This window comes from Mauremys reevesii, linkage group 13, assembly GCF_016161935.1.
Source record: "Mauremys reevesii isolate NIE-2019 linkage group 13, ASM1616193v1, whole genome shotgun sequence".
Classification (NCBI taxonomy): domain Eukaryota; kingdom Metazoa; phylum Chordata; order Testudines; family Geoemydidae; genus Mauremys; species Mauremys reevesii.
Window position 1 is genome coordinate 18,450,323 of NC_052635.1, and position 18,135 is coordinate 18,468,457.

Consider the following 18,135-nt stretch of genomic DNA (forward strand, 5'->3'; position numbering starts at 1 on the left):
AACACTTTCACTGCAGATTTCACAAAACGCAAAGAAGGTACCTATGTGAGATTTCTAAAAATAGCTACAGCACTCAATTCAAGGCTTAAGAATCTGAAGTGCTATCCAAAATCTGAGCAGGACAGGGTGCGGCGCATGCTTTCAGAAGTCTTAAAAGAGCAACACTCCGATGTGGAAACTACAAAACCCGAACCACCAAAAAAGAAAATCAACCCTCTGCTGGTGGCACCTGACTCATATAATGAAAATGAACATGCGTCGTTCCACACTGCTTTGGATTGTTATCGAGCAGAACTCATCATCAGCCTGGACACACGTCCTCTGGAATGGTGGTTGAAGCATGAAGGGACATACGAATCTTTAGAGCATCTGGCACGTAAATATCTTGCAACGCCGGCTACAAAAGTGCCATGAGAACGCCTGTTCTCACTTTCAGGTAACATTGTAAACAAGAAGCAGGCAGCATTATATCCTGCAAACTTGTTTGTCTGAATGATTGGCTGAACAAGAAGTAGGAGTGAGTGGACTTGTAGGCTCTAAAGTTTTACATTGTTTTATTTTTGAATGAAGTTTTTTTTGTATATAATTCTACATTTGTAAGTTCAACTTTCACGATGAAGAGATTGCACTACAGTACCTGTATTAGGTGAATTAAAATACTATTTTTTTATTTTTTATTTTTTTTTACAGAGCAAATACTTGTAATAAAAATAAATATAAAGTGAGCACAGTACACTTTGTATTCTGTGCTGTAACTGAAATCCATATATTTGAAAACGTAGAAAACTAAAAATATTTAAATAAATGGTATTCTATTAACAGTGCAATTAATCATGATTAATTGTTTATCGCTTGACAGCCCTACTTTCTGTTTGAGCATTTCAAAACACTATAGTCTGTTCCAATCTTTCCTCTCTTGTAGACCTTTAATGCAGCAACAAAGAAGAGAAAAGCCATTGGGAGACAGGACAATAATAAAACCAAGAAGAGCGATTTCACAGGAAGATCCAAAACGAACATTTTTTTGAACTGTCTAGATTTTAAGTTCATTGTGTCCTTTTAAAACTACTCTTAAGTTATACCTCAGTCATTACACTCTCCTGCAATCCACACTCTCCAATATCTTCATGAAACCACTGACAGCTAGTGAGAAAACACAGCTGAAGTGACAACAGCCAGCTCTACATCAGACAAAAAGTAGTCTCCCATCTTTTTCCACACTTTGCCAAAATCAGCAACTGGATGAAGACCAATTGGCGAAACCTGAACCCAGGCAACACTGAGGTGAGGATGGTAGTCAGAGGGAAGCACTTTGAAGAACTCCACCCTTATAACATCCTCCTCTATCACGGTCACACATCCTCAGATACTTACCTGAGCTTGGGTGTCTTACTTGCAGTTCTAATGAATGGCTAAGTAGTCATCATCCTGAAAACAGTCCCTTCTATCTATTTACAGGAAGAAAATTAACCCCATTCGCACAAAGATTCAACTACTGTGATCCACAGTCATAACTGCTGTAGCAAACACCATCCTGGTCAGGTGGTCGGTAATATCTCCCTACTGCTATATTCTTATTATTAGAGCATGGAAATATTACCCATTGAGAGTCTGGGCTACAGTTTGGTTCATTTAAGATTTGATGCTACACTTTCTTTAACATATAGTGCCACTCCCCCAACGAGCATGACCTGTTCTGTCCTTCTGAACTATTTTGTACCCTGGTATTACTGTCCCATTGATTGTCCTCATTCCACCAAGTTTCTGCAATGCCTATTATATCTAGATTATCTTTAATACTTCCTGGACTTGTTTCTCACCACTGTCCTCTCCCCGGCCCCGCATCCTTAGAACCCACCATAGCACAGGATTCAGGAAAAGGCCAGATTGTTTTTACAAACATTTATACCATGAACACCGCGCTTTATTAAAACTCCCCTCCCCGCCTACTTTCCTTTTCCTCCCTTCACTTCCCAAGCAACAAATCTACCCCAAAACAGAAGGAATCTCTCAATAATGCCAACCAGACACATCTAATTATCTATAAAATGATTTTGCATAGAAAGAGATGAAGGTGGATTAGAATAATACCACCCAGCTCTCAATTACCACTTTTCATCAGTAGATCTCAAAATACTTTACCAACAAGGTCAGTGAATTAACTTCTATCTTAACTATGGAGCAACAGAGCAACTAACCCCTCCCCCAAAAAACCAAACGCAAACTAACCCACGCACTCCCAGGAAACAGTGATGCTAGCTATATGCAAAACACTGCCAAATGCACAAAGAAAAATGAAAGAAGAGCAGCTTTAATCTTTAATTTACAGTAATCTCAAGTGTTATAAATAAAATCAGAGGGAAGTGTGATTATTTTAAAGCTGATAGTGTCCTTTTAGTACAAATAACTATCTTGGATTTAATCAAGAAACGTGACTACTCATTCCATTCTTTCACGTAATTAGCTGAAACTAGTTGTTTCTTTTTATTTTAACAGAAATGCTATAGGCTCAACAGAAGGGTACATCAACCATAATGGTCTATTTTAAATTAATCAAATCGAGTGAAAAATTGTAAAAACTTTACTCAAAAGTGCTTTGTTAAAAGGACCAAGAAGAAAACCTCAGAGGAGCAAAACTCACAGGAGTTGTTGGGAGGCAAAAGAGGAATTTTCTCAAATAGTATATAGCAGCAGGATCAAAAGTGCAAACATGAAGCAGGAAGAAGAAATGAGAGGCTGCAAAGTATGGACAGCTCGTCTGCTGCTGTCAGAAGCGGTCACCAACCACTGCAACAGAACTGCTGACCACTAGCAACATATCCAAATGTATGAAATGACAAACTGTCTCAACTGTTTCATCCTCTCCTCTATCAACATCTTTACCTACATTTTCTGGCTCCTCAACATATTACTCTGACTCAGAATCCCTATGAAACAGTAATAAACTTCCCTGTTTAATTTTCAAGCTAAGAATAAACCAATAAGGAAGCTATGTAACAAATCTCCCCCTTCCTCCCTCTTCCCCCAAATGAAAATGCTACTACTCAAGGAATAGTACCGAACACTGAGTGGCCATGCATCCATCACTTCTACCCTCTCTTTCCCTCCTTCTCAAATACACTGCCTCACATTAGGCATTGTTTTCAGCACATATGATCAAGCAGCATCTTCATCTTTCTGCAGCTAACAAAATATGGCTATCATTCCTAGTAGCTACTGCAGTGTTTCACTCTCAACAGCAGCTTTTGACTGTTAAATAGTACAAGAGCTTATTTCCAAAGCTCTCAGTAGGGAAACTCCTCACTGTCCTTCACAAGTGTGTAGAACATGGCACACAGCAAGAACATTGGGAGGAGGGATAGCTCAGTGGTTTGACCATTGGCCTGCTAAACCCAGGGTTGTGAGTTCAATCCTTGCAGGGGCCACTTAGGGATCTGGACTTGATGACCTTTTAGGGTCCCTTCCAGTTCTATGAGATAGGTATATCTCCATGTATTATATGTTACTGCACTTCAGAAAATCCCATCCATTTAGCATTAGTCACTTTACTTCTCTGTAGTGATGTTTCTCATCCCATCTTTTGACAGTCTTGTCTATTTAGAATGACTGTAAGCAGTGGTGAGCTGGAGCAGGTTCCCACAGGTTCTCAAGAACTGGTTGCTAAAATTAGACCTCCATGGAGAACCGGTTGTTAAAGGGCCAGGGGGTGGGCAAAGAACTCCGGTCCATGGGCCGGACCATCCTGTTGCTCCCAGGATCCCCAGCTGGGGAGGCTGAGGCTCCCCCGGCCCTTCCCCCGCTTCCCCCCAGCTGCAGCGTGGCCAGCACCAGTTGGGCAGCTCAGCTGAGCTCTGGAGTCGTCCTGCTGCCACTTTTTAATGGCCCAGCAAGGTGGTGGTGGTGGGGACTGCTGCAAGCTCCAGGGCTGGCCAGAGGGGAGGGGGAGGGGAGGAGAAGGGGCAAGTGGGGCAATTGGCCCAGGCCCTGCAGGGGCCCCCGGCCCCACGAGGCTCTCTCCCCCGGCCCCTCCCCCGCTCCCCCCCTTAAATCAGAACTTTTTATAGGGAACCGGTTGTTAAGATTTTGGCAGCTCATCACTGACTGTAAGCTCTTATTGGGCAGGGATGTCTTACTATTAATTTGGCTACAATACAATGCAATGGGGCCCCGCTTTAAGTACGGGCCTCTTGGCACTACCATAATACAAAGAAGGAGCACATTCCATCACCACCCAGCTACTGCTGAGGCAATAATTAAAGCAATACCTCTGTTAAAAAAAGGAGGATTTTTTTTTTTTTGGATTAATGAAGAGAGACCACAGGCTTGCTCATTCAGAATCTCATCAGGAGCAGAAAAACTTAACACTATTTTCCAATTTTTTAAAAAACTTATCACTTAAACTAATACCCAAAATTGTTACATCCAAGAACAGACTAAAAAAATGTTTCCATACACTTTGTGCATTTAACAATACTGTGGTATAAACACCGTTGTGGAGTGATAGCTGGTAGAACCATGTGCAGATACAAAATTCGTATCCGCACCAGATCCGTGATCGGCAAACATAGCCCATGGATGCGGATATCAAGCGGATATCTGCAGATTTGCCAGGCTCTAATAGTTGGGTTTGTTTTTTGCAGTAGTGCCTACATCCATATGGCACTTTCCAGATAGAGAAGGTATGATTTCAGTTCTGAGAAAATTATTCTATCCCATCAGTGATTTTATTCTTTTGTCCAGGTGAGTCTTTCACACTGCAACAAGAAACAGAAACATTCTAAGACAGAAAAACCTGACAGTAATACTCACAAAATAGACAGAGGGCCTCAGGGACAAGTTTTGTACCTGAAGTTGTTTAAAAATTGATTAGATTGAATTGAGTGTCCCTTTATTTCTCTATTGAGCAAGAGGGATGGACAAATTGCCGTTGTGCTATCTTATGTACAAAATGAACGTTGAGAAGTCTCTTACTCTGTCCAATGAGGCAACATTGATCAACAAACACACTGTGGCCTCAGATCACAGAAGTTCACTCACACCTGTGATTTTAACAATTAGTGGCAGCAGACTGTGGGTAGATCAGACAAACATGTTCCACCTACGGCTCCATCAGTTGGCAAAGCTCCATTCATGTCAAATCCTTAGCTCCATGGTATATTAAAACTGTTATGCTTCCAAAGGACTGTTACACTTGTCCACACCAAACATGTGAACCATTGAGCAATATTTGCAGCTAGCCTTCAATAAGTATAACAATTATTTTGTCCACAGACTGGCACCTAGCTTACAAGGAAATCATTACTGTAGTTGTGGCCCAAGCTCCAGATAGAGATAGTGAAGGCTTGTTCATCTGGAAGTTGGACATTCAATCACCGTAAAGGACTATTGGCCTAAACTTGCTCTAGCCTTGTCACAAGGTCAGAATAAGAAGACTCCTCAGTTATCAGCATCCTGCTGATTGCATGTGTTGTCTTGGGGCAGTTTCTAGAGTCCCCTCTTATTTCTCTACCTTATCTCAGTCTTCAGCACCAAGGGGCCTGGACTCAAACCAGAAATATCTAGTTGAGAAATGCCCATACCACTTGGGGATTCAGGTCTGGCTGTACAAAGCCCCAAAATACTATTCACTGTCAATTTGGGCTATACTGGAACCCCTTAAAGTGTGGCTTAGTCAGAAGAGCATCTATGTAAAAATGGCACTTTGACTCAGCCACAGCAGTTATGGGACAGCAAGCTGGAGACTGTTCTAGCTCACACAATTTAATTTCTAATGCAAGGCCAATTTCTGCTGTTACACAGGTAGCTGGATTTAAACCAATGTATATTTTAGCAATAAAGATGTGCAATACAAAAAAAAATGTAGCTTAACTTTCAGATCACAGGCTCAGCTGGAAGTTAGAAAATCCATCTTTTTACTTGTGACCTATGCACATTTGACCTTAGAGTCTGACACACAAAGCTGGAACCTAATGAAGCCTTTAAAAGAAATATTTAAATATGTATCCAAATTTCTCTTCAGAATAGAGCCAAACTTCAGTTTTCTCCTACAGCAAATATCAAATATTTTAATGAAAATGTGTAATTTAAGTAATCTTATTTTACATATTTGAATTTTTAAGTATTTTCTGTTCAACTCCAAATGCTTGACTGTTTTGTAGGGGAAGCTTTCTTTGGGTTTCTCTCATTGCAGAGTGCATGGTCCTTGCCTATACAGGTCAACAGTAACTGGTTCAAAAAAAGGAAAAAAAAAAAATCACAGTATCAATCAGGATACTGACCAGGCAGACATTATAAAACAAAACACATTGGTAAGTCTCTCCTGGAGGAGATAAATACAATTAATTCTCTCCAGATTTGTTATACTTTAAACAAGTTTGTTAGTTATTTTGGATTAGGGAGAAGAGAGAGAAAATTCATTCAAACAATAGCTTTTTTACATACAATACTAATTCAAGGAATAAAAAGTGTTGAAAGGAGTTAAAACTGTATTAGCCTGATACTGGCCAACACACAACCACACTTCTATGAGCTTTTCCAGTTAGAACTTGAGGCCACTGAATTTCTCTGAACCAGAAGTCCTTCAAATTCATATAATTAGTGCACAAATGTAATTACAATTATTTTAAAAAATAACCCAAAATATATAAAACTCACTGAGACAGCATAGTATCTTATAGGGACAGTGTCATTATCTTTAAGCCCTCAAAACTGTTAAGGACACTATTAATTGAAAATTTATACCACGGATATCAACTGCGTAAGAGATAGTCATATTTGTTTGGAATGCCATAAACAGCAAAAGACAAACACAGAAGGATTTCCATTTTATTTTCTTGGACAGTACTACATACACTAAAAAGTAAAAATAAAGAATACTTGACAAGAGTTCCCTAGAAGCGTCAAAATACAGATATACACTTACTTCTTGCTGCGCTCTTCATGGCCATTGGCACTGCTCAATTTGTTCTCATCCTAAGCAGGGTTGATAGAAGAACATCGTGAGGACGAAGTGGTAACATTTCAAGTGGTCAAAGGGTAATGGGAATAGGAATAAGAAAATACAAAACAAAAATTTTAATACTAAATTACGTGTTTATAGTTTAATATGGAAAGCTATAAAAATTTAAGTAGGCATGTTTAACCAGTTTGCTGTTTACATTTAAGACATATTATAAAATACAAGAATTACAGTTTTTAAAAATATATTAAATTGTAGATACTTCCTTACATGATTTAGATAGTAAATTATCCTGTAGATTTCAGCACTCAAGTGGTTAAATGTTATTTCTATAAAATGTAAGAGGAAGTTTCAGGTTTAAGCATTTTTCATGTGCTATGATCCCTTTGATCAGTACCAAGGCTATATCTCTGCCTAAGCCCCAAGTGGCCATGCTAGCAGCCAGCCACTATCGATTTCTTGTGACCGATGCCATTCCTGAGATCTTCGCTCATTTTCGTTGGAGGGTTGTAAGAGCTTGATGCCACCTCTGTCACACATCTCGCCCTGAAGCAAACAGGGATTCACACTGCTTTAGTAACGTCGACTCCCAAGAAAGTCATCAAAAATCCACCAGTCCAGCCTAAACATTCCCTATTTCCATACCTGTTTACATGGAAAATATCCATGTTAAACTAGGACACAAGAATCTTAACATTATAAATTATGACTATCTCTTCAAGATTTTACATAACTGCTAAATAATACATAAAACTAAATATACAGTGTTTAAAGCTTACAAATGCTCATCCAAAACTGATACCACATGGTTGTGCTAAACACTCCAAAATAAACTAACAGTAGCTGTTATATTTATTCTATAGTTTAATCACTCCAGCTACACCATGAGTACAACTGCTAAATTATTTCAAGTTTATACACATTTCTTGTGAAACCAGTGCTAATGCATGCAAAATGTTAACACTTTCACCACCAATTGGTGAAAAAACGAAAAAAAAAAAGACAGTATACATTTGCTGCCTGTTAAGGAGACTAAGTACATCACTATTCTAGTCATTCAGAAGTTAACAGAATTTTGTGTCAAAATTGGTAGTTCCTAATTGAACAACTAAAACAGAAGAGTACAACGGCTATTTTTAGAATGACACTGCAGACTGTGATACTGTCTTTTACTTGCTAAGAATGTATCTATTCAGGGATCCAAGAATTTTGGAAAGTTCTTTCACTCAGCAATTCATTTCCATCTGCCCTGTTAAAAGATTAACCATCACCAGTCTTCTATGTTAAAAATAATGGTCACACGCCTCTTGCACTGAGCAGACTATTTAAAGATTTACTTGCCACGGACTGGTGAAAAGGTTATTCTTGGAACCCTGCTATTTTCCCAAACACTGCATTCACCTTGTTGCTATACCAAACTGGAGCTGGTAATTTTAGGCGAGTAATTGTTTTTTTGTTTGTTTGTTTTTTTTACCTAGGGGACCACGGTACAGCGATACGTCACTCAATTACTACCTTATGATTGACAGTTCACACTGGAATCAAAGGTGAATTCATGGGAGTAGAGGTGAGATATCGTTAGGCAAGTCTACAAAGAGAGATAGATGGGCATTTATTCATCACGCTGAAGTGAAACTACTGCACAATATAATTACATTAACAGTATATATTTATTTGCAAGTTACATGTAATGCATCTCCAATAAGATAAATCATGAGGGCTCCAGGGATGTTAGTTTACAGTTCAGCAGTAGTTTCATGAATAAGGCTAAATTAAGGTAAGTACAACACCTCACTGGCACATTTTTCTCACCTTCTTGTAAGGAGCCTCAAGCATTGCTTCAATATCAATATCGTCAGCCATTTTTCAGGACACCTGAAAGGAAGAGCAAAATCCATCAGACAGGAAAAGAGCCCATAAACTACATCAATCTCTAATAGCTCCCAAGGCACTTGTACTGTTGGTGACAAGGCCAATGTTGGGAAGATGCCAAATTCACAAAATGATTTTTAGTTACAATACATACTAATAGGCTTGGCAAGCTGGTCAACTAACTGCTGTCAAATACTGCTAAATATTCCATCAAGAATGCCCTGAGGACTACCTTTTTGACTACATCATGATGTCTTTCTGTTAGCAAGCCTATATCAATTACTTTGATCACTTTACTACACGCTAATGCCACATATTGGGGAAAAAGGTGAACTAACTGAAAGCTGAATATCTTGATTGGCTGGAATCTTCTAGAACAAACATTGTGCATATGTTTAAATGAATATCTTTATTTGTCTGCAAGGCCATCACTGCATATGGCAGTTTACAGAGCATATTAAACAAGTTAAAAGATAGCATTCCTGCCCTGAAGGGCATACAAGCTAAACTGACTAGACAAATACAGAATTAACCAAAAGGAAAAAAGGGGGAGAAGGGCTCACAATAATTAAACTTCCTCTCCAAATGCAAAGAGAAAAGGCGTACTGCCATTGAGCTGCCTACCTAACATAAGTGCATTTAAATTTTTTTTTATTATTGCTATACTGGGTGGATGAAAACCAATGATTTTTTTTTTAAAATAAAAAATCAGTTTTTGATTTAAATTGGATTTTTCTGATAAAATGCTTTGAGAAAAAAACCTATCTAAAGATGATTTTAATTAAGATACATTAGAGCTCAAAGATATCTCATCGTGGAATAGGGATTATAAATTCTGTAGTATGAGAACATATTCATGTAATGTTTAAGAAAAGTTTTGTAAATGAGTTTCAACAGCTCATGGATTAGGGACCCAACCTTATGCAGTTCCAGGGGCTTCTGTATAAATTATTTAGGTCAGTGGTTCCCAAACGGGTTTGCGAAATGTTACAGGGGGGTTGTCAGGGAAAAATTCCCTAATGGTGGACAGAGCTATCCCTAGAGACCCTGGGCAGCATAGGGCCAGCAACCCGCAGTCCTTGGACTTCCAAGAGTTAAGCAGATCAAAGCAAGCATATCTATCACACTGAGGAGATTTAAACTTCAAGACTTCTTATAAGAAACGGAAAGGGAGATGGATTTTTTTTGCTGTTTTTAAAATTAAATAGGCAGCTAGTATTGTTTGTAAAATTATTATAAAGAACAAGTTTAAGCTTTGTTGTAACGTGCATTGTTTGCCTGGACTGCTCAAGACCTTAAAGGCTTGTGTAGGAGGAACTCTTTGAGTTGGCTTCTTAAATACCTTCATGCTGTTTCACATCCGATATGTGATGAAATATAGGTCCCTTGTCTTATAAACAGGCTTATTCAAAGTGATACAAGCTATGAAAGTGAGATCTTGGAAGAGAATTGCCATTTTCATAATATAATAAAAATACTGTAATGATAAATAATAGTGTGTAATAAGCATGTCATAAAAACAAATTTTATATTTCCAAGATCATTGCTTTTGTAATTTATACTCAGGTAAAGGAGGAAATCCCCGGAAATATTCATTTTTAGGAGGGGATTTGCGAGACTTGACATTTTAGCGAAAGGGGTTCACAGGTTGTTAAAGTTTAGGAACCGCTGATTTAAGTTAATCTTTCCATCTACCCAATGGGACTCAGTGCTCAGTCTAGAAGCTGCCATCAGAGATGCTTAGATTTGCAGTTCTCAAACTGGATTTGCATCTCCAGAGATAACATGCTTGTTAACAGCAAAAATGTTTTAAATAAAGAAATAATATATAGAGGTGAGAAACAACAGACCTCAACCCTATTGTCCCTCTGCAGATTTGTGACCCCAATCAATCCCTTACCCCTCTCTAAAAGTGCAAAGTTTCAAAAAGTTCAATGAATAGAAGATTGTTGGGGCGGAATAGATCTGGACAAGGAGAGGTCATCTGGAGATAAATGTGAGAAGGCAGGGACAGGGAGCAGAAACAAATGTGAAACTTTTTTAGCAGAATATTCCAGAAGTCTGGAGGTCTTTCTGAGTGTAGCTTTCATAGATTTGAGATTATATCATTCTCTCACTAGAAGGGAAAATCTATAATGGAAGCCGGCCATAAGAGAGACTCAGTTTGAGAATATTTTAAATGAAGTTCCTCTACTTGTGGGTAAGACAGGCATGCGTGCAAAATGTAAACACTGCAACAAAGAAATGCAAGGCCTGGTTGCCCGAATGAAACAACGTCATGAGAAGTGTCCCTTTCTCAGGAGGAAGCTGCCTTGAACATGATGAAAGGAACATGTCTGAACATGCAGGATCTTCAGGTTGGTTAACATTTTTATTTCATACTTCTTTCTTAAGGACTGCCTGTCTTCCTTCTGCACTATTCTTGAATTCTCATGTTTGAGCAAAAAATATAGTTGTTACTCTATGGTACTTTCATTTTAGATGCTGTTGTGATAAAAAATAAATAGCTGAAGTAGGCGGTTCTTCCTTTGACAATTTCATCTTTAACGTAGCACTGAGTGTCAGTGAATGCAATGAGTAATACTAAATGAGCAGTATGGTAATAATTAAATAACTGCATTGACTTATTTTGTTTAGGAGAATCCATCCTCAACATACAGGATTCTGAAGACTATCCACCTTCAAGATCGCCATCATTTTCTATAGTTTCAGAGTTCTCTGCCAATTATATATAGTGTTTCAGTCACATCATGTATGTCACATAGCCACAGTAGCAAAAAGAAAAAAATCTCCATCATCCAGAAACAACCACAGATAAATTTGTGATAAGAACCAGCAGATTACAAATAGAGGTAATTGATGAAAACATTGCCCGGTTTGTTTATGCAACAAACTCTCCCTTCCTTATGACTGAGAACCCACACTTCATTAACATGGTTCAGTCATTAAGATCAGGATACAGTCCACCCAACAGAGTAGATGTCGCAGGCAAATTGCTGCATAAAGTGTATGAAAGAGAAACTGAGCAGCGTGCAAAAGGTCTAGAGGGTGAAATTGTTAACCTGAGTCTTGATGGGTACAGCAATGTCCACAATGTGCTTGTGTGACAACAGAAGAAGGGAATGTCTTCCTTACAGAAACAATTGATACACCAGGAAATACACACACAGCAGAATACTTTCAAGTAGCAGCAGTAAAAGCTATAACAAATGGTGAAAAAAATTTCAAATGTCTAGTACGCAGCCTGGTCACAGACAATGCTGCAAATGTATCCAAGATGAGAAGAAAGTATTTAGGAGAGTCCCAAGCTAAACAACACATGGTTGCAGTGCTCATTTGATGCATCTCCTAGCCAAAAGCTTCAGTGTACCGGAAATAAAGGCTAATATTGTTGAAATTGCAAAATACTTGCGTAATAACCACTTTGCAGCAGCTGCTCTGAAAAAAGTGGGAGGAACCAATCTAACTCTCCCACAAGACATGTGATGGAACTCAGTAGTGAACTGTTTTGAGCGCTATATCAAGAACTGGCCTAATCTGATGACAGTTTGTGAACAAAGTTGTCAAAAAATAGATGGCACCATCACAGACAAAGTTCTCAACATTGGGCTTAAGAGAAATGTTGAACACATGCTGAGTACCCTGAAGCCTATTTCTGTAGCCTTGAACAAAATGCAGGGAAATAGCTGTTTTATTGCTGAACCTGTTGAAATCTGGAAGGAACTGAGTGAGATCTTAAAAAGAGAAATATGCAACGACAGAGTTAAATTACAAGCATTAAGAAAACTAATTGGAGAAGCACTATCTGCAGCTCATTTTCTTGCAAATATTCTCAATACTCGGTACCAGCGTCAAACCTTAACTGCTGAAGAAAAGGAGTTGGCTATGACATGGACATCCAGCAATCACCCCGCCATAATGCCAACTATAAACAAACTTCAGAGCTCAGGGTGAACCATTCAAGAAATACATTTGCTGATGACGTTTTAAAGAAAGTCACACCAGTGAACTGATGGAAGTCACTTAAGCACTTGGATTCAAAGACTGTTGAACTGATAATCTCACTTTTAACAGCAGTATCTTTTTCTGCTGGTGTAGAAAGAATATTTTCTTCTTTTGGACCAATTCATTAGAAATTGAGAAACTGTTTGGAACCTGAAAAAGCAGGAAAGCTTGTTTTTCTTTTCCAGATTACGAACAAACAGGAAAATGAAGGTGAAGATGACCAAGTTTCTCATGTTGACCTGGCTGACGTGGTCGATTTAATTTGAGAGTTTTTTTTAAAATATATATTTCATTTAACTATTTTTGTTAAAAACAATTTTAACAAAAACAAACCTGATTTTAAAAAAACTTGAATGTTTAACTAAATTCAAAAATTCATATGCTTTTGTTAAATTATATGTTTGCTGTTGAAGAAAAAAAATCCAGAATATATAATGTCATTGTTTTAATTAAATAAAAATTTAAAAGTCTGTCTGGTGATGTTCTCCTCCTAATACAGCATGGCAAGAAAATCCTCCAAATATTGAATTGGAGATATTTATGAAGTCACTGGGAGGTGAACTATCCGCTTCAAATAGTCATTCATTTTCTGATATAGCTGTAAAACTAATCTGAAATGTTTTCCAAAAAATCAATTTAAAAATGTATAGTGTGCACCTTCTAAAAATGAAACCTACATCCATCTCTGAGTTGTGAAGAATATGTATTAAGGTTATAACAGCCAACAAGAATGCACTTTTATGTAGAAATCCATGATTAAAACAGGTCTTCCTAACTAGTGATTTAAATCATGATTTAAATCAATTTGATTTAAATCCAATCCACCCTGTTGCTATATGTGTTTCCCATTTAATTTCATTTTCTTTTGTAATTGTTCAGTCTTGTTCACATTTAATTATGAAGCTAACATTGCTTTAAAAAGTAGCAATGATTATTTCATTTTTTAAGAACTTCATTTCATTGTTTCACATTTTCCAAGTTAAGATAATTATTAAATAACCTGTTTCTTGTAATTAGGCATATGAATCAAAGGCTAAGCCTACTAGAAACCATAGTCTTACTCACTACTGTTCTAATAAGTTAGCACTTTAAAATATTTGACCAATTATTTTTGGACCAGTCAATTGACCAACTCTACATACTAATAAGGACCTTGTTAAAATGATTCTGAGTGAGAAACATCATATGGAGAAGAATCAGGAAGGAGCTTGCAGTGGGAATGCAACCTGCATGCTGACCGTACAGAATGCAATATAAGCACCAGCTAAGTCATGGCTATGAATGGAAGAGAAAGTTCAAAGAAAAGAACTGTGTGCCATCTACTTCTTTATGACAACGAATGTCAAAGATTCTCCCTACACCCAAATATGCTTATTTATTAGAAATTCAGGTCTTACACCAAACTGAAGAAAGGGTTGACACCAGTTACCAAAAAAAGCAAGATCTAAGCAACAGAGAAGGGACATGTATGCAAACTACTTAAAACTTGGATTTTTTGCAAATGTTCAAGTTTCATAGATTCCAAGGCCAGAAAGTGCCATTATGCATAGCATAGCCAGAGAATGTGTCCATGTGTTTCCTGAATCAAGCCCAATAATTTGCAGATGAACTAGAGTTTCTCTTTGAAAGACATCCAATCTTGATTTAAAGATTTCAAGTGATGAAGAATTCACTTCATCCCTTCGGAAGCTGTTCAATGATAATTACCCTCATTGTTAAAAAAACGTGCCTTATTTCCAGTTTGAATGTCATCTAGATTTTCAATTTCGAGCCCTTGGGTCTTGTTATGCTTTTGTTAGATTGAAGAGCCCTTAGCACCCGATACTTTTAAACTGATCAAGTTGTCTCTTAAAACTTGCTCTTCTGCAAGCTAAAATAAATTGAATTCCTTAAATTACTCACTGCAAGGCAAGTGTTCCAGTCCTCATACTTCCTGTCTTCCCTGAAGCCTCCTCAATTTTTCCAATATCCTTTTTGAAGTGAGGATATCAGAACTGGACATAGTATACCAATCGCAGTCTCATCATATACAGAAGTAAAGTTACCTCCCCATTCCTATGCCATATTCTCCTGTTTGTACATCCAAGGATAGCATTAGCTCCTATCCACAGCATTTCATCAACTGCTCATGTTCAGTTGGTTACCATGATTCCTTCTATCTTTTTCAGTCCCCCCTCCTGTAAATATGGCCTATGTGTTTTTTCTAAACATATATGCTTTTTTCCCCCCCCATTTACCAGTATTAAGAGAAATTTGTTTAAATCCAACTTCCCAACAGATTCAAATCTGTCAGTGCGACCTATCCTTATTTCCACTTCATCTGCAAAGTTTATCAGCAATGATTTCATATTTTCAACCAGATCATTGACAAAGAAATTGACTAGCACTGAGCCAAGAGCAGATTCTCGTGGGACCCCACTAGAAACACTTCCTTTCAATGATGATTCCCATTGAAATGTGGGCAAGGGTGATCCAATGGATAGTGTATTTAGATTTTCAGAAAGAGAAGGTCCTTCCATGGTTGGCTGAAATGGTTAAAAGACAGAAAGCAAAGGGTAAGAATAAATGGTCATCTTTCAGAATGGAGAGAGGTAAATGGTGGTGTCCTCCAGGAGACCAGTGCTGTTCAACATAAATGATCTAGAAAAACAGTAGGTGACAAAATCTGCAATTACTCAAGATAGGTAAGTCCAAAGCAGACTGCGAACAGTTACAAAGGGGGCTCACCGAACTGGATGACTGGGCAACAAAATAACAGATGAAATTCAGTGGTGATAAATGCAAAGTAATGCACATTGGAAAACAATCCCAGCTACACATACAGAGTGATGGGATCTAAATTAGCAGTTACCACTCAAGAAAGATCTTGGAGTCATTGTGAATAGTTCTCTGAGAAGGTCTGCTCAATGTGCAGCGGCAGTCAAAAAAGTAACAGAAAAGGAAAGGGATAGAACAGAAAATATCATAATGCCTGTATATAAGTCCATGGTTCGCCCACACCTTGAATGCTGCATGCAGATCTGGTTGCCCCATCTCAAAGAAGATATGCTGGAATTGGAAAAGGTATAGAAAAGGGCAACAACAAATAGACTCATAGACTTTAAGGTCAGAAGGGACCATTATGATCATCTAGTCTGACCTCCTGCACAACGCAGGCCACAGAATCTCACCCATCCACTTCTATAACCAACCCCTAGCCTATGTCTGAGTTATTGAAGTCCCCGAATTGTGGTTTTGAAGACCTCAAGCTGCAGAGAATCCTCCAGCAAGTGACCCGTGCCCCATGCTGCAGAGGAAGGTGAAAAACCTCCAGGGCCTCTGCCAATCTGCCCTGGAGGAAAATTCCTTCCAATAGCTTCCATATGAGGAGAGATTAAGAGACTGGGACTGTTCAGCATGGAAAAGAGACAATTAAGTGAGGATATGATAGAGGTCTATAAAATCTGGACTGGTGTGAAGAAAGTGAGTAAGGAAATGTTATTTACTCCCTCTCATAACACAAGAACGAGGGGTTACCTAATTAAATTAATAGACAGCAGGTTTAAAACAAATAAAAAGAAGTACTTCACACAACACATGGTCAACCTGTGGAACTCTTTGCCAATCACAATGCTGCAATGGGTGCAAACCCTGCCTATACTGTTAGTATAATCTTTAATTATAAACTGCAAAGTAATTTTTGTATTGTCCTCCTACCCTTTTTTTGCTTCTTCATGATGTACAAAGGAGGCCTAGATGATGTTCCCTACCTTCACTTTTCACCTTAGCAATTTCAGAAATATTAACTCTAGTCCTTCCCAGTTTTGCTGGAAGTCCTCTGGGAGGTCTCTGTGGTGTTTACTGTGAGCTGTAATATCTTCACCAAATTCCCCAAGAAATAAATGTATTTTCTTACAATGTGTTTAGTTAACATGGTAAGACACTAGTCAAAGCAAAACAGTTTTTAGTTTTCACACGTGTTACTATGTCAAGAAAGGCACTAGGGTTGAGTGCAGGGTTTACCTCAAGGAATCAAAGCTCCACTTGCCTTACCTACCTTGTGTTAGCAATATTAGTTAACAATGGATACAAACACACCTTGGCCAGGAACACGAACACAAAGACAGGCCAAACCTGCCTTTCCCCAACATGTTGATACTTAAGTTCAATAGGTGGTAACAAAACATGATTTAATTTTAGACTGTCCAGCATCTAACTTAGCCCAGGTTTGGCGCCCATGGCACTCGCCCTCCCGCCGCCAGCCCACAGACTCGGATTTAAAATCCCAATCGGACAGAAACAACTTTCCGGAGGGTCCTTCGCGCAGCTTCTCCCCACAGGGAGGCGCGGAGCGCTCAAGCGGGGGTGCCCCGTGCGCTCCCGGCCTTGGCGGCAGCAGCTGCGCCAGGGACAGTCTGGGCCGAGGCCCAGCTCGCCAACTACGTGGCCATGGGAACAGCCAGGGTCCCAGCCAGGCCAACAGCTGCGGCCTCCCCAGCACCACCTCCAATGCGGGGGGTAACAACCGTTGAGGCCCCACCACCCCAGGATTTCGGTCCAGGGGCCTCCCCGGGAAGGCGGGCCCGGCTGGGAAGACGGCCCAGAAGCCTCCCGGAGAACACTGTGTAAAAGGGCCCGGCCAGGAAGGGAGGCCCCCCTCAGGCGGCGGTGGGAAAGGCCCCTGGGCCGAACACGGCCGCGGAACTGGACGGCCATGAGCGGGCGGGGGCCGCGCGGTTACCTGCGCTGCTGTGGGTTGCGCTTCTGGCTCAGGTGCCCGGGATCCGGTGGCACTAGGGACGGGGATAGGCCCAGCGGCGGCGAGTCCCTCAGAAAAGGGGGCGGCTCGGATACTAAAGGCCGCTTCGGGCCAGCTCTGGTGGCGGCGGCGACTGCTCCCTGAAATGGCGCCCGCCGCGTCTGGCTGCTTGGGAGCTCCGCGCACTCACGCACGGGGTCGCCCAGAGCCCGTTGCACGGGCTCTCGCGACACTGAGACAAAACAAACAAGGCTGAGAGCGTCCTTGACACACGAATCTCGCGAGACACCAAACCCGGAAGCAGACTAGAACAATCGCGAGAATAAGGAATAGGCCCCGCCAAAGTACGCTCCCTTCCCGTAGGCACAAAGTCTCGCGAAATTCGGGTCAGCAGGACCCGCAATAGAGAGGTCAAAGGTTAAATTTGGATATTTAAACTAGAAGTAAAATGTCTTACCCTCCTCTTCTCCCCAGTAGCCCTAAGTTGAGGAGGAAGAGGGGTTTTCAGTGCTGGGGCAGAGGGGTCCCTACACCCTTGAGAATGCTGGACAAGGGGGGGGGA

The 18,135-nt window shown here is 39.8% G+C and overlaps 1 protein-coding gene across 2 annotated transcripts in view; it reads right to left on the minus strand.

The window, feature by feature from the left end:
• The window catches only part of RBM39 (RNA binding motif protein 39), a 51,704-nt gene extending 33,838 nt beyond the window's left edge, over positions 1 to 17,866 (minus strand). The window contains exons 1-3 of one of the 2 annotated variants that reach the window (XM_039497365.1): positions 17,556 to 17,866; positions 8,771 to 8,833; positions 6,923 to 6,972 (exon numbers count right to left, since the gene is read on the minus strand). In XM_039497365.1, the coding sequence (XP_039353299.1) occupies positions 6,923 to 6,972; positions 8,771 to 8,821 (101 nt within the window). In that variant the 5' untranslated portion in view covers positions 8,822 to 8,833; positions 17,556 to 17,866. The remainder of the gene's footprint in view (positions 1 to 6,922; positions 6,973 to 8,770; positions 8,834 to 17,555) is intronic. The other variant, XM_039497364.1, reaches the window with a different exon arrangement.
• Positions 17,867 to 18,135: the final 269 nt, after the last annotated feature.